Below are 16,262 nucleotides of genomic sequence, written 5' to 3' on the forward strand. Positions count from 1 at the left end.
ATATTTTCATATCTTTTAATCTTGTGAACGAGATTTAACCATGTATTTATACTTGGAGTATTGGATAAGAACAAAGCCCGTGCAATCAAGAGCCTCGCCAAAAACATTATTTTAACCAAAATTATTTTATTGTATTTATGACACCCAACCTTGGAAAGGGCACTCAAAATCCAAGACTACACCGTAAATGGAATCGCCACTTTCAGTTTTTGGGCAATATAATTGTGAATTGCCCCCCCCCCCCCAATATTCTTTTAGTTCTATACAAGTCCAAAACATATGTAAATGATCGGCCTCAGGTAAATCACACCGTGGACAGTTAGAAGTGTTTTTCAAACCCCATTTGTTAAGCCATAAAGGTGTAATATAGATTCTGTGTAAAATATTAAATTGAACCAATATGTAATAAAAATTATGAGAAACTAATCCTACGTTTTTTTTCCAATTTTAGAGTGAAAAAAGGAAAGGGGTACGTTTTAAAACTGTGGGAACCCAGGGAGATCTAAGAGCTCAGATAACTTTGACCGAGATCTCAGACCTTAAATAGCCTGTTAGGGTTAAGTCTTGTTTACATTCATCGTTGGGAAAGGCCAGGTGATACAAATTTCAATGCTTTATAAATGCCCAGACCCCTCTAACCTTGTCCCAAAAAACAGCAGCCATGGGCTCTTCTAAGCCGCTGCCTAACATTCTGAAAATAGTTGAGGCACACAAAACAGGAGAAGGCTATAAGAAGATAGCAAAGCGTTTTCAGGTTGTCATTTCCTCAGTTTGAAATGTAATTACGAACTGGCATTTAACAGAGAAGGTCTGGAAGACCAAGAAAAATTTCAGGCAGCTGCTTGTAGGATTGCTGGAAAGACAAATCAGAAACCTGCTTGACTGCAAAAGACCTTCAGGAAGATTTAGCAGATCCTCTAGTTGTGGTACATTGTTCTACTGTACAGCAACACCTGCACAAATGTGGCCTTCATGGAAGAGTCATCAGAAGCAAACCTCTCCTGCATCCTCACCACAAAATTCAGAGACAGAAGTTTACAAACATCTAAACAAGCCTGACACATTTTGGAAACAAGTCCTGTGGACCAATTACGCTAAAATAGTAAAGGTATGTTTGGAGAAAAAAGGGCACAGAACACCTCTCCAACCATTGATCACCGGCGGGGGGGGGGTGGGGGGTGATCAATCATGCTTTGGGGTTGGAATGGATTCAATGAAACTCCAGCAAATTTTGGAAGCAAACATAATACCAACTGTAATAAAGCTGAAGTTGGAGAAGATGGATAATGATCCTAAACACACCTCAAAAATTCACAATGGACTACCTCAAAAGGCACAAGCTGAAGGTGTTACCATGGCCCTCACAGTGCCCTGATCTGAACATCATTGAAAATCTGTGGATAGACCTCAAAAGGGCAGTGTATGCAAGATGGCCCAGGAATCTCACAGAACTGGAAGATCTCTGCAAGAAAGAATGGATCAAAATCCCTAAAAAAAGAAATGATTTTTTTTTTTAAAGAGTTTACAAGCACTATATATACTAGGGCACAATGGGGAGCAAATATATATACTGGGTGACAGTATGGGGGCCATTATTTATATATGGGGGCTATTATTTATACTGTGGGCATTACTGGGGTTATTACTTATACTGAGGGATACTATGTGGGCTATTATTTATACTAAGGGCACAATGGGGAGCTTTCGAAGTCCAGGGGGCACTATGGGGGGGCATTATGTATACTGAGGGCACTGCAGGGGTTGCGATGTTAAAAAAAAAAGCCAATGAAATTCATCCATTTTTAAAGGCCATAAAGATAAAACAGCCATTAAAAACGCACAGACAGCCCAAAAACAGACTCACACACGGATGCAAAATGTGATTGGTTGAGCGAGCAATTCCTGTGTGTTGAGACAATACCCGGAAGTAGAAAGCGTTTGGTGAGAACAGAATCAATAAAATTAGTATGGCTTCTTTTAGTTTTTTGCAGGGAAAAGCCCTTTAATAGGAAAATACATGGAGCAAAACATATATAGTCACTGTACATAACAGATCTCTCAGTACATAAATGCAGTACAGAAGAAATGTGTTCCAGACAGCTGGCAGAATATGTTACTTGTGATGCATCTCACATACGCCGGGACAAGATGTCCATAACTAGAAGAACAGACCACAAGTCCCTGTATCCAGATACTGAAGTGAGAGCCCGGCTGCAGCCGACATCATTGTATCAGTGCCACAGACGCCTTGATACTGCTATTGTGAGCTCTACAGTAATCTGGGGTATTAATGCCGGTTGCCTGCTTAGTGAGGGTCTATTCATACGCTATCGAAAATGAAGTCTTGTTTTAATTAAAAAGGTTTTCCAAGAGTGTAATTCTGATGGCCTATCCTCAGGATAGGTGACCAATATCTGATCAATGGGGGGTCCGACAGCTGGCAATACCGCCGATCAGTTGTATGAAGAGGCTGCAGAGCTTCAGTGAGCACAGCGCCGTACACTGTATAGTGGCTGTACTTGGAACTGCAGCCCCGGCCTATTCAGTAGAATGGGACTGAGCTGCACATAGGCCATGTGACCGATGAACGTGACGTCACTGGTCTAGGAAGAGGCTGCAGTGCACAAACAGCTGATCAGATAATGGTTACTTATCCTGAGGATAGGCTATCAATATTGTACTCCCAGAAAACCACTTTAGCCCTTTCACTGCCAGGTGTGGGTTTTTTATACCACGCACCCATTAACAATACAGACTCACGGAACAGTGCGGTCTTCAAAAAAAGACACCCCCCCCCACTACGCTCTGTGATTGATGGGGAAGGGGCCTGATAGCATGCACAGAAGTCCATGTTATCCCCCCCCCCTGGGACCATGTACAGTCACACAAGGAGAGAGAAGGCTCTGTGTCTCTCTTTCTCTCCATGTGCAGGCTGTCAGCACTCCACCACGGTCCAACCACCTCAACGCTGGCTGACATCCCAGCTGAATGAATGGTAGAGGGCTGCTTTCTGCTGATATATCAGAAAGAGATGCTTACCAGGTCTTGTTTTAAAGCTGACAATCTCAGCTTTAAAACATGACCAAGATATATTGCAAGTTAAACAAAATATATCGCACTTAAAAATCATGTCGGGAATGTACATTTACCTGCAGCTTTCACTGAGACTTATTTCTAAGGACTCTACATCACAATATATTGCGACTACAGCCTTAACCTTTAAAAGCAAGAACTGGCATAAATCTCTGCTACACAGCCTGAAATCAAGCCATCAGTGGCAAGGGCGTATGAGGTAGGTCCTTGGCAGGGAAAGAGTTAAAGGGGTAGTCCCATCACAACCATTTATGGCATCCACAGGAGAGATGTGGGCCCCACTTCTCGACCACCTTTCGGGAATGCTGCAACTGATTTTCACAATATAGGTATCATTTTATTCGGCACGATCAACCCCACCAGTATACCTGGTTCGATAGGATTGATCCTGCTGACAGGTGCTTTTTAGAGGGAGTCTGTCAGTTTGATTTGCCACCATTAATGTCCATACTGCACTAGTACTGCTTCAAATAGGGAGTACAGAGAGCTATTTTTTATTCTCATACTGTTCCCCTGCTGTTCGTCACTCCACTAGATTAGATAGTCTGGACTGCTTGAGCTCACACTTAGGAGGTCCTCTCCATTTTGTGCAAGGGGTTCGGCAGTCTGGCCTATTTAATTCAGTGCAACTTTGACAATTTGGCGACAAAGGATCCCCCTGCTAGAAAACCCAGCGATTAACTGTAATCTGTGAGGGTAGCCTGGCCATAAGTGTTCAGTTATACTGCAGCGCCACCACAGGACAAATTAAGCATTACACAGTGTCCTCTCAAATGAGTGGGTTGTCCTCACATGACAAGTCCTCCAGACTTCGATATGCCTACACTCCTATATAAAGTAATAACATTATGGTACCCCACTGAATTGTTCAGCTCTGCTACATCTGTATCGTGTACAGCAGGAGGGATTTTACCTTCAAGGAAGCTTCTGTTTAATTTCTGGATTCAATTTATGCTTGCAATATAAAAAAATAAAAAAAAGATTAAAAAAATAAGAAAGTCTACAGAAACTTTGGCAATAGCCGACGATTAATTCCTCACACGTTTCCATCATTACGCAGTATCGTGGGGTAATTATACTGGAGGCAGCGCCTCTGAAAATTGAATCACTGATCTTGCAGAGAAATGTACTGCGTCAGCACCGCCCGTCTCGTCGTCAAACACCGGGCAACGTTTCAATGTTCTAAAATACAACATAGAACCGAACGGCACAAAAAAAGTATTTCGACAGGAAAGAAAACAAGAGACGCTAAGTAAATTCGCTTGTGCAAAGAAAAAACATAGAGTATGGAGCCTCTAGTCTTATGGCTCTATGTTGTGCCATTCCTGTATTATTTCTACTAGAAGTTATGAATGAATTGCTAGCAGTCTGCAGTAAGGGTACAGAGGGGAGGTAACCAGTTGTGGGTGTGTCCCTGCACAGAATGACTCTATCCAATCAGTGCTGCCATTTTCAGTCTGTGCAGGAGACACATCTTAGGGCTCTTTCACACCTGCGTTCTTTTCTTCCGGCATAGAGTTCTGTCGTCGGGGCTCTATGCCGGAAGAATCCTGATCAGGATTATCCTAATGCATTCTGAATGGAGAGAAATCCGTTCAGGATGCATCAGGATGTCTTCAGTTCCGGAACGGAACGTTTTTTGGCCGGAGAAAATACTGCAGCATGCTGCGCTTTTTGCTCCGGCCAAAAATCCTGAAGACTTGCCGCAAGTCTATTGAAAGGCATTGATCCGGATCCGGCCTTAAGCTAAACGTCGTTTCGGCGCATTACAGGATCCGACGTTTAGCTTTTTCTGAATGGTTACCATGGCTGCCGGGACGCTAAAGTCCTGGCAGCCATGGTAAAGTGTAGCGGGGAGCAGCATACTTACCGTCCGTGCGGCTCCCGGGGCGCTCCAGAGTGACGTCAGGGCGCCCCAAGCGCATGGATGTGATCGCATGGATCACGTCATCCATGCGCATGGGGCGCTCTGACGTCATTCTGGAGCGCCCCGGGAGCCGCACGGACTGTAAGTATACCGCTCCCCCGCTCCCCACTACTACTATGGCAACCAGGACTTTAATAGCGTCCTGGCTGCCATAGTAACACTGAACGCAATTTGAAGACGGATCCGTCTTCAAATGCTTTCAGTACACTTGCGTTTTTCCGGATCTGGCGTGTAATTCCGGCAAGTGGAGTACACGCCGGATCCGGACAACGCAAGTGTGAAAGAGGCCTTAACTGGTTACCTCCCCTCTGTACCCTTACTGCAGACTGCTAGCAATTCATTCATAACTTCTAGGAGAAATAATAAAGGAATGCCACAACATAGAGACATAATAATTAGGGCTGAAACGAGTAATTCGACACAAAAAAATCCTTGATGCAAATTTTTTGCATCGAAGATTCGTTTGTGTCACGTGACCACGGAGCGGGAGTGAAGCGCTTGCTATTACTCCCGCTCCGTGGTCTCCCGCTGGTCCGCAATACTCACCTTTCCAGCAGGGGGCCTTCGGACACTCCACAGCAAGTCCATGGTCCCGCACTGCACTGGCCACCTGACGTACGCACGCCGTGACCTGGCGCGCTGTGTGACGTCAGACGCAGAGCAGCGCGGAATGATGGAGTGACGGCGGCGCCCCTGCTGGAAAAGAAAGTTGGTGCGACCAAGGCCGGGCGCCCGGAGTGCACAGCGTCATAGCAACCAATGACGCTGTGCACTCCGGCTGTCAGGAGGAGCAGGGGGGGAGATGATTTCACAAGAGGGGAGAGCTGCTGGCACAAGGGGGGGGGGGGGGGAGCTGCTGGCACAAGGGGGGGGGGGAGAGCTGCTGGCACAAGGGGGGGAGAGCTGCTGACACAAGGGGGGGAGCTTCTGGCACAAGGGGGGGGGAGAGCTGCTGGCACAAGGGGGGGGGAGAGCTGCTGGCACAAGGGGGGGAGAGCTGCTGGCACAAGGGGGGGAGAGCTGCTGGCACAAGGGGGGGAGCTGCTGGCACAAGAGGGGGGGAGAGCTGCTGGCACAAGGGGGGGGAGCTGCTGGCACAAGGGGGGAGCTGCTGGCACAAGAGGGGGGGAGAGCTGCTGGTACAAGGGGGGGAGAGCTGCTGGCACAAGGTGGGGAGAGCTGCTGGCACAAGGGGGGGAGCTGCTGGCACAAGGGTGGGAGGTGGAAGCTTCTGGCACAAGGGGGGGAGCTGCTGGCACAAGGGGGGGAGAGCTTCTGGCACAAGGCGGGGGGGAGCTGCTGGCACAAGGGGGGCTGCTGGCACAAGGGGGGGAGAGCTGCTGGCACAAGGGGGGAGAGCTTCTGGCACAAGGCGGGGGGGAGCTGCTGGCACAAGGGGGGGGGAGCTGCTGGCACAAGGGGGGCTGCTGGCACAAGGGGGGGAGAGCTTCTGGCACAAGGCGGGGGGGAGCTGCTGGCACAAGGGGGGCTGCTGGCACAAGGGGGGGAGAGCTGCTGGCACAAGGGGGGAGAGCTTCTGGCACAAGGCGGGGGGGAGCTGCTGGCACAAGGGGGGGCTGCTGGCACAAGGGGGGGAGAGCTGCTGGCAAAAGGGGGGGGAGCTGCTGGCACAAGGGGGGGAGAGCTGCTGGCACACAAGGGGGGAGAGCTGCTGGCACAAGGGGGGGAGCTGCTGGCACAAGGGGGGGAGCTGCTGGCACAAGGGGGGGAGCTGCTGGCACAAGGGGGGGAGAGCTTCTGGCACAAGGCGGGGGGAGCTGCTGGCACAAGGGGGGGCTGCTGGCACAAGGGGGGGCTGCTGGCACAAGGGGGGGAGAGCTGCTGGCAAAAGGGGGGGGAGCTGCTGGCACAAGGGGGAGGAGAGCTGCTGGCACACAAGGGGGGAGAGCTGCTGGCACAAGGGGGGGGAGCTGCTGGCACAAGGGGGGGAGCTGCTGGCACAAGGGGGGGGAGCTGCTGGCACAAGGGGGGGGAGCTGCTGGCTCTGGGGTGGGGGAGAGCTGAAGGCACTGGGGGGAATGGAGCTGATGGCACTGGGGGGAACTGAAGCACTTAGGCTGATCGCACAGGGGAAAACGAAGGGTGTTGGGGACTGATAGCAGGGGGTCTGAAGAGTTTTTATAAAAGGAAAACAGTCTATTAATTCATTTTTTCGTATTAGAGTACTCCATTAATCGTAAAAATAATCGATGGAATACTCTATTTCTAAAATAATCATTTACTGCCGCCCTAATAAGACTAGAGGCTCCAGAATTGTTATTACATGGGGAATGCATGAAGCTATTAAAACAGACATGTCAGGAGCGGGGAGAGGTCCGCTTTAAATAGGGCCATTTTGTACTGGCACACATAAGAGGACATTTTTTTGTGCTGGAGCATATTATAAGAGGGGGCCCTAATGGGACATTGGTTGTACAGTGGGTACTAAAAAGGGGTATTTTTGTTCTGGCACAAGTTATGAGTAAGTATTTTTTGTACTGATATACATTATAAGGGGGAATTTTTTGGTACTGACACACAAGATATTTTTGTAAAATATAAAAAAAAAATGTGCAAACAATTTATCACTGCGTTTCATCCGTTCACTTTTATATTAACCCCCCCCAAAAATAAAAACAAAAAAACCCATTGTTGCCACTGTCTTCAGTCTAGAGCGTGCACACATTTTCATTCCATTGACACATTGCTGCAACTTTCAGGAGTTTGTAGAGAACTGTCTATATGGCAGAAAACTGTCTATATTAGATACACTGTAGCAAACCCTCAGCTGTGAGAAATCTGATGGAGCATTCACACATCTGTGCCCCTTTCACAGTAGTAATGCCCTCTCTGTGCCCCCTTCACAGTAGTAATGCCCTCTCTGTGCCCCCTTTACAGTTGCTATGCCCTCTCTGTGCCACTTTCACAAAAGTAATGCCCTCTCTGTGCCCCCTTCACAGTAGTAATGCCCTCTGTGCCCCTTTCACAGTAGTAATGCCCTCTGTGCCCCCTCCACAGTAGTAATGTCCTCTCTGTGCCCCTCAGTGTTAATAAAAGAATAAATAAAATAGTAACTACTCACCTTGTCCCATTCCTGATGATCAGACTCCCCCAGCAGTCCCCTGCAGGCACAGGTCGTGTTGCAGCACTGTGTGGGAGGAGTGCCGGCAGATTCCAGAGCTCCTCCTACACGGTCCGGCAGTGCGATCTGTGTCTGCAGGTCTGAATGGAATGTATTAATGGAAACGCTCATTGCATCCAGCACCGCCCCAGACAGCTGGCACCCAGGGCGGACCGCCTCATCCCCCTCCCTCTTTGCAGCCACTGCTGATGACTTATCCAGAGGATCAGTATTAGGCCTCATGCACACGACCGTTGTTTTATTCGGCTAATGCACCTTTTGTCATCCACGTCCGTGATCCGTGGTTCCAGTCCGTCAAAAAAATATAACCTGTCCTATTATGTTCGCGGAAAACGGTTCGCGGACCCATTCAAGTCAATGGGACCGCTAAAAAACACGGAGGCACACAAGATTGTCGTCCGCATCCGTTTTTTTCCTATCATTTGCATGGCAAACCTGTCTTAGATTTTTTTTTACTTTCCTTCATGTCTGGTGATCCTCCAAAAATAAAGGAAGACACACGGAAACAAAAACGGATCACGGAACAACGGAACCCCATTTTACGGAACGGAACACAACAACGGTCGTGTGCATGAGGCCTAAAAGTGTTGGAAAAGCCTTTTAACTAGATATTACAGGAGAATAAACAGCCTGAGAAGAGAATTGATTCACGACCACAAGGAATTCACACAAGGTCCTAAAGACCCACTAGTGCCCGGCCCTTCACTAACAAGCCATTAAAAACAACCTTTATTAATTCATAAAAATAAATAAAATACAGCAAGTGGTTCCAGCAATAAAGTAAATATTAAAAACCAGTGTGCCCGGGGTGTTTACCACATTTCATTGCGCTCACGTCAGGGTGCTGGTGGTCTGGACTTTTTTTTCCTTTTTTCACTAGCCCCTGTAATTCTGAAAATCCCAGGCCCAAAGCGGATTTACGTAACCGTCCAGCAACAAATCACAGTGTAGCTTTTACTTCTCGTAGTGCTCTTGACAAATGAAAGGTGCGCTGCGATTGGCTGCAATTAGCAACTCTACTGGACACATTTCAGCACATCCGCGGCGTCTTCAGGGGTCTGGGGCACAGGGTCACGGTCAAGAATGCCACAAACTGCAGGCCACACATTGGTGGTGTCATCTACATTTTAAAATACTGCATGCATGGGATTTTTTTTAAAGGGCATCTGTCAGCAGTTTTGTACCTATGACACCGGCTGACCTGTTACATGTGCACTTGACAGCTGAAGACATCTGTGTTGGTCCCATGTTCCTATGGGCCCGCATTGCTGAGAAAAATTATGTTTTAATATATGCAAATGAGCCTCTAGGAGCAACGGGGGCGTTAACGTTACACCTAGAGGCTCTGCTCTCTCTGCAACTGCCGCGCCCTCTGCACTTTGATTGACAGGACCAGGCAGTGTAAGAGTGATCATGCCTATTCCTGTCAATCAAAGTGCAGAGGGTGCGCTCTGTTGCAGAGAGAGCAGAGCCTCTACAGATGTAGCAGAGTTAACACACATGCTTTATGAGACGTGTTATCCAAACTAAAGGCGTTAAGCCAATACCTTCAATGGCTTTTGTTTCAAGATAACGCGATGAGTTAAGATATTTGAGTTAAGAGTTTGTGTATTAAACCTGCTACATCTGTAGGTGTAATGACAACGCCCCCGTTGCTCCTAGAGGCTCATTTGCATATATTAAAACATCATTTTTCTCAGCAATGCGGGCACATATGAACATGGGACCAACACAGATACCTTCAGCTGCCAAGCGCACATGTACAGGTCAGCCAGTGTCATAGGGACAAAACTGCTGACAGATACCCTGTAAAAGGTGGGTCACTGTGGTTACTGCTGCAGAATACAAATCTGATGACGTCGTGATCAACAGAAATAGATTATGTCACTGCAACACACAGTCCCCGTTAGTGAATGCCGTCACCTATTACTTCATGTAATGACGTCACCTCTAACACATGAACATAAATTAGTAAGGTCCCCAAACAATAAGTAGATGACAGTGTCCCCCCTGGTGGGACCCCGCAGAGATCACCTGTTATTTTTTTATCTTTATTTTCTGCACTTATATAGCGCTACTATATTCCGCTGCGCTATCATCACTCGCTGTCCCCAATGGGGCTCACAATCTAAGTTCCCTATCAGTATGTCTATGGAGTGTGGGAGGGAACCCGGAGGAAACCCACGCAAAAACGCGGAGAACTTACAAACTCCATGCAGGACCCCAGCGCTGCAAGGCACCAGTGCTAACCACTGAGCCAGCCTGCTGCCCGTCTGTTGGAAAACCTGGCAGGAAGTGCTGACTTTCCCTGCAGCGCTTCCACAGGGGTAATTAGGTATTACACTGCACCCATTCACATCCATGGGTTGTCTGTGTGATGGAGGACAGGTCCTCCAGACTGAGAGATGCTCTGTGGAATTGTGAGGAGATGAGGATTGTGGACAGCAGATCTCCTCTATTAACACTGCATTCTCTAATAAAGTATGGATTTTCAAAGCTAGACAATCAATTTTTGGCTTTCAGGACAATTATTTTTTTGTTTTTTGCCTACTCTCCTTTCGTCAGCTGTACCTTTTTTTTTTTTTTTTACATGGCTTTATATTGTGTTTTATGTGAGACAATTTTTAGGCATCCGAAGATAATTAAGGGGGTTATCCTATGATGTCCGCCCTAAGTATCTGGTATACTGGACAGGTAAGTTCACATGTAGCAACCACAGTGCAGCCAAGGTTTGGCCAAAAGCTGTGCCGATATGTTAAAGGGGTTATCACATGATCAATGTAAAAAATTAAAATCAGACATCATATAGTACATGGCAATATCTTTCTAACAAAACTAGAACCAGCCCTGCACCTCACATGGATCCAGAGATCTCCCAGATCTCCCCATTCATTGCTTTGGGGGGAATCATCTTTTCCACTGCAGCTCCCTCCCTATCACAGCTCAGGAGGTGTGTCCTTTCTGCTGCAGCTTTCTCCCTATCACAGCTCAGGGGGCGTGTCTTTTCTGCCACTGCTCTCTCCCTATCACAGCTCAGGAGGTGTGTCCTTTCTGCTGCAGCTCTCTCCCTATCACAGCTCAGGAGGTGTGTCCTTTCTGCTACAGCTTTCTCCCTATCACAGCTCAGGGGGCGTGTCCTTTCTGCTGCAGCTCTCTCCCTATCACAGCTCAGGAGGTGTGTCCTTTCTGCTGCAGCTCCCTCCCTATCACAGCTCAGGAGGTGTGTCCTTTCTGCTGCAGCTCCCTCCCTATCACAGCTCAGGAGGTGTGTCCTTTCTGCTGCAGCTCCCTCCCTATCACAGCTCAGGAGGCGTGTTCTTTCTGCTGCAGCTTTCTCCCTATCACAGCTCAGGGGGCGTGTCTTTTCTGCCACTGCTCTCTCTTTGTAACTGTCACAGCTTCTAACAGTAGATACAGTTGGTGACAGTAGAAAGATGGAACTGAGCACGTGCGTCTAACTCCGCGAGGATGAAAGAAAAATAAGGCAAAGAACAACCAGCAGGGGGCGCTATAAAGGTACATTTTATAGAATAACTCAGTGGTGATATTACATTTTTAATAACATCCAATTAGACAAGTGCTGTGCCCGGCTCTATCTGTCAGTTCCATAGACTTTGACAGGAGTGTCAGTGCACATGCGCAACCGCAATTTTATCGAACTCCTCCTTGCTGCGGTCCTGCGGCTGGGAAAGAGCAAGCTGGGCTGCCCCGTTCTGGCGGTCAGGAGGACGCACACTACAACCGAATTTCATAGTGGCGCACTATGGAGCAATATATCAAGATCACAAACTAATATTAAAGGGGTATCAGAGGTTAAAAAAATGTGCTACAAAATAACCATCTAGTATTGCTGCCTTGGCGGTCGCTTACTCTGCTGCAGCGATAACATGCCGTACATCCACGTGACCGCTGCAGCCAATCACTGGCACATCTACAGCACCAGACCATTGAGGCAGTCGTATGAATATACATGCCATCATCACCGCAGTAAACAAAGTTCGCGGGGGACCACCAGAGCATCGGCAATGGAGCGTTGGGGAGGTTCAACAGTTAAAGGGGTTGTCTCATCATAGACAATGGGGGCATATCGCTAGGATATGCACCTATTGTCTTATAGGTGCGGGTCCCACCGCTGGGACCCGCACCTATATCGAAAACGGAGCCCCACAAGGTGGTGGCTGGAGGACTCTGGTCTGGACACCACCAAGCCGGCTCCCCATAAAAGTGAATGGGAGCGTACCGCGTATGCGCGGCCCTCGCTCCCATTAATTTCTATGGGGCCGACGGAAATATTCGACCGCACCATAGAAAATGAATGGCGGACGGCTGCACATGCGCAGTGCTACTCCACCACTTGCAGGGCTCAGTTCTTGATATAGATGCGGGTCCCAGCGGTGGGACCCGCACCTATAAGACAATGGGCACAAATCCTAGTGATATGCCCCCATTGTCCATGATGAGACATCCCCTTTAAGTATTGGTTATTTTTTTTATTTTATAACATTATTATTTATCATTTCATTACCTTATTTAATATTTGTATTATTTTTTTATTTTATCACATTGTTATTCATTATTTTCAGTTTTATTAACATTGTTATTTTTATATTATTACCTTACTATATATTATTTGTTCTAATTACATTATTTGTATTACATTATTATTTATGTTTTTCATTACATCATTATTACATTATTTATTTTTGGTTTTATTACATTTCCTAGCCTATTTATTTTTTAGATTCTCGAAAAGCCTTCAATATTAATGCGCTCGCAGATTAGCAGATGCGACTTCGCTTCGCTAGTCATGTGACCTATGTCAACGTATAGCCGAGCTCACACACTTTTTTGTAGCAGGACAGTCATGGACCAGAAGGAAACTACAGCAGTAAGAGGTTTATACAGGACGCTCACCGCTCAGCAAACTGAGAAATCACACGACTCCGACCGATCCATACATTGTCAATATAGGCAGATGTCATAGCGATCGCTACGTGGGCTCTGTACTGGTACGAAGGGTTACACGTATGACCAGAATATATGTATAACCAGAGTACATGTATGATCAGAGAACATGTATAACCAGAGTACATGTATAACCAGAGTACATGTATGACCAGAGTACATGTATGATCAGAGTATATGTATGATCAGAGTACATGTATAACTAGAGTACATGTATAACCAGAGTATATGTATAACCAGAGTACATGTATAACCAGAGTACATGTATGACCAGAGTACATCTATGACCAGAGTATATGTATGATCAGAGTACATGTATAACCAGAGTACATGTATGACCAGAGTACATCTATGACCAGAGTATATGTATAACCAGAGTACATGTATAACCAGAGTATATGTATGACCAGAGTACATGTATGATCAGAGTACATGTATGACCAGAGTACATGTATGACCAGAGTACATGTATGACCAGAGTATATGTATGACTAAAGTACATGTATGACCAGAGTTCATAGATTGTAAGCTCTTGCGAGCAGGGCCCTAACTCCTAGTGTTTCAGTTGTATATCAGTTACTTTTGTTTTGTACATGAACCCTATGAATTTGTAAATATGGTGGCGCTATATAAATAAATATTATTATTATTATTAAGTACATGTACAACCAGTGCATGTATGAATCTGACCAGAGTATATGTATGATGAGTGTACATGTACAACCAGGGTGTACTGACCACTGTACATGTATGACCAAAGTATACATACGACCAGAGTGAGTACATGTATAACCAGAGAACATGTATGACTACAGTACATGTATGATCAAAGTATACATACGACCACAGTACATGTATGACCAGAGCACCCTGCCTCTTGCCTATAACTTTGGCACCCTGCCGGCAGGCAGTCCCATGCACAGATAGATACAGCAGTCCACTACCTCAACTGCACAGAAGAAGATGAAGCAGAGCCAAGTTTGTCACTTCAACAGCACAACTCATCATCACATCATGAAGTGGACTTACATAGGACTGCAAGGAAACCAACAGCCTTATCTTCCAATGCACACAAAGGGTTACACACTCCACTCTGCTACATGTCAGCGCACATGATGCCATGTAAACAATGGGGGCACCTGCCCATCTCCCCCCCCTTCCCGGTGCTACCTGCAGACTGTGATCAGGTTCTTCCTCTCCACGGCTGCATTCCTGGAGGCATTCTTCTTCTTCCTGGTGGACAGGCTGAGGGAAGCCATCTCCACACTGGACTGCCTATTGTCTCCCCGGCTGCTGGAGTCCTGACTGACTGCTCCTCCTCCTCCTGTGTCTCCGGCTGATGTCACTCTGGGCACAGGCTGGGGAGGGGGTCAGTGCCAGCCTGCTGCTGCCACCCTCCTGATGGCTGTGCTGCTCCTCATCAGACGGCTCCTTCTCCTCATGTGACTGAGGCGGAAGTGCTGCTGACAGGACAATGGAGGCTGACAGCAGGGAGGGCAGGCAGCTCTGCTATGTCAGGGGAGCACAGCAGCAGCAGCACTGTCTCCCCTCTTCTGACATGGCTGATTAACTACTTGCATCCCCCGTGTAATACCAATTATGACTCTATGTTGTGCCATTCCCTCTATTATTCCTTCTAGAAGTGGGTGTGTTACCAGTCAGGGGGGCCTCCCTGCACAGCACTGATTGAATAGTGCAAGAACATTGAGTCATAAGAATAGATGCTCCAGAATTAGTATTACATGGGGACGCGCCAGGAGTGGGGACGGGTCCTCTCCGAAGGGGATCTCCTATACAGAATGGTAAGTTATGGTACATTGTTAGGAAATGCAGGCAGGTAGGTGGAGCTCTGATTAACACAGCGCCCCCTTCAGATTCATCTGTGTAAGCACTGTGCAAAGGGGGCAACTCACAAAGGGGAATGTATTCAAGTTTTCTGGTTGTGAGAGTCAGTCAAATATTTTTCCCGTACGGCGAAATGGAAAAAAAAAAGTAAAAATGCAGAATTTGCTGTTTTTGGTTGCTTCATCTCCCACAAAAAATTTAATAAAAAGTGATCAGAAAGCTTTACACGCCCTAGAACGGTATCTATGAAACGTACAGATCGCCCTGCAAAAAATGAGCCCCCACACAGCGCCATACACATAACTACAAAAAAGTTATAGGGGTCAGAATATGGCGATGAAAAGTAAAAACATTTTTTTTCCAAAAAAAAACAATAATTATACATAGGTGGTAGGCGTTCCCCCCCCCCCCCCGATTTCACCTCATTTGGAATTTTTTTCCCAGCTCTCCACTACATTGTGTGCAATATAAAAGTGCAACTCATAGTGCTATGTAAATGGAATAATAAAAATAATTGCCCCACAAAGACAGGGAGTGAAAAACAAAAAAAAGCAAAAATGAAAAACCCTCTGGGGTTGAAAGGGGTTGTGCAAGAACGAGGGGGAGGGGATCCTCTTGTGTCATGTGACCATTTGTCATGACATAAAGGGATCCGCTCACCGCTGTGGTCTGCGATTGGCTGCGGTGATGTCAAACCGGGTGTTAACACCACGGGAGCCCAGCGGAGCATCTCAGGCCTGGAGTAGGCCAACACCGGGAAGCAGGTAAGTAAACACTCACCTATATGTTTTTTATGTTATTATTAAAAAATATATATTTTTAAAACTACTGCTAAATCAGTAATGATATGTGGGGAAACCTGCTAGTAAATATTCAACTTCCCTGCAGCGCCACCAAAGGGAAAATTGAGCATTACACAGTGTCCACTGAAATCAATGGGTCTCCTGAGTAATGTAGGACAGGACAGGCCCTCTGCAGCGAGAGGACCCCTGTGTGTCATATCCAGTAGAAGAACAGGGGGTTTTGTCTTAAAGGACAGGATTTTCTCAAAGGATTTTATGGCACATTGATAGATATAGCACAAATGTCCGACAGGTGTGGGTCCCACCTCTGGGACTTGCTGCTATCTCAAGAACCAGGTGCCACTATTAATGAAGAGCCCATAGCGCATGCGCAGGATCCTCTCCATTTACTGCTATGATACCTCCGAAAATAGCAGGCTGAGCAAACACGCTCAGCTGTTTTCGGAAGTCCCATAGATATCGCACATGCATGGCCACCCTTCCATTC

The 16,262-nt window shown here is 46.9% G+C and overlaps 1 protein-coding gene across 2 annotated transcripts in view; it reads right to left on the bottom strand.

Annotated features, from left to right (window-relative positions):
* The window catches only part of RUNDC3B (RUN domain containing 3B), a 158,953-nt gene extending 144,400 nt beyond the window's left edge, over positions 1-14,553 (bottom strand). For both annotated transcript variants that reach the window (XM_040434539.1, XM_040434540.1), the window contains exon 1: positions 14,298-14,553. In XM_040434539.1, the coding sequence (XP_040290473.1) occupies positions 14,298-14,386 (89 nt within the window). In that variant the 5' untranslated portion in view covers positions 14,387-14,553. The remainder of the gene's footprint in view (positions 1-14,297) is intronic.
* Positions 14,554-16,262: the final 1,709 nt, after the last annotated feature.

This window comes from Bufo bufo, chromosome 5, assembly GCF_905171765.1.
Source record: "Bufo bufo chromosome 5, aBufBuf1.1, whole genome shotgun sequence".
Taxonomy (NCBI): Eukaryota; Metazoa; Chordata; class Amphibia; order Anura; family Bufonidae; genus Bufo; species Bufo bufo.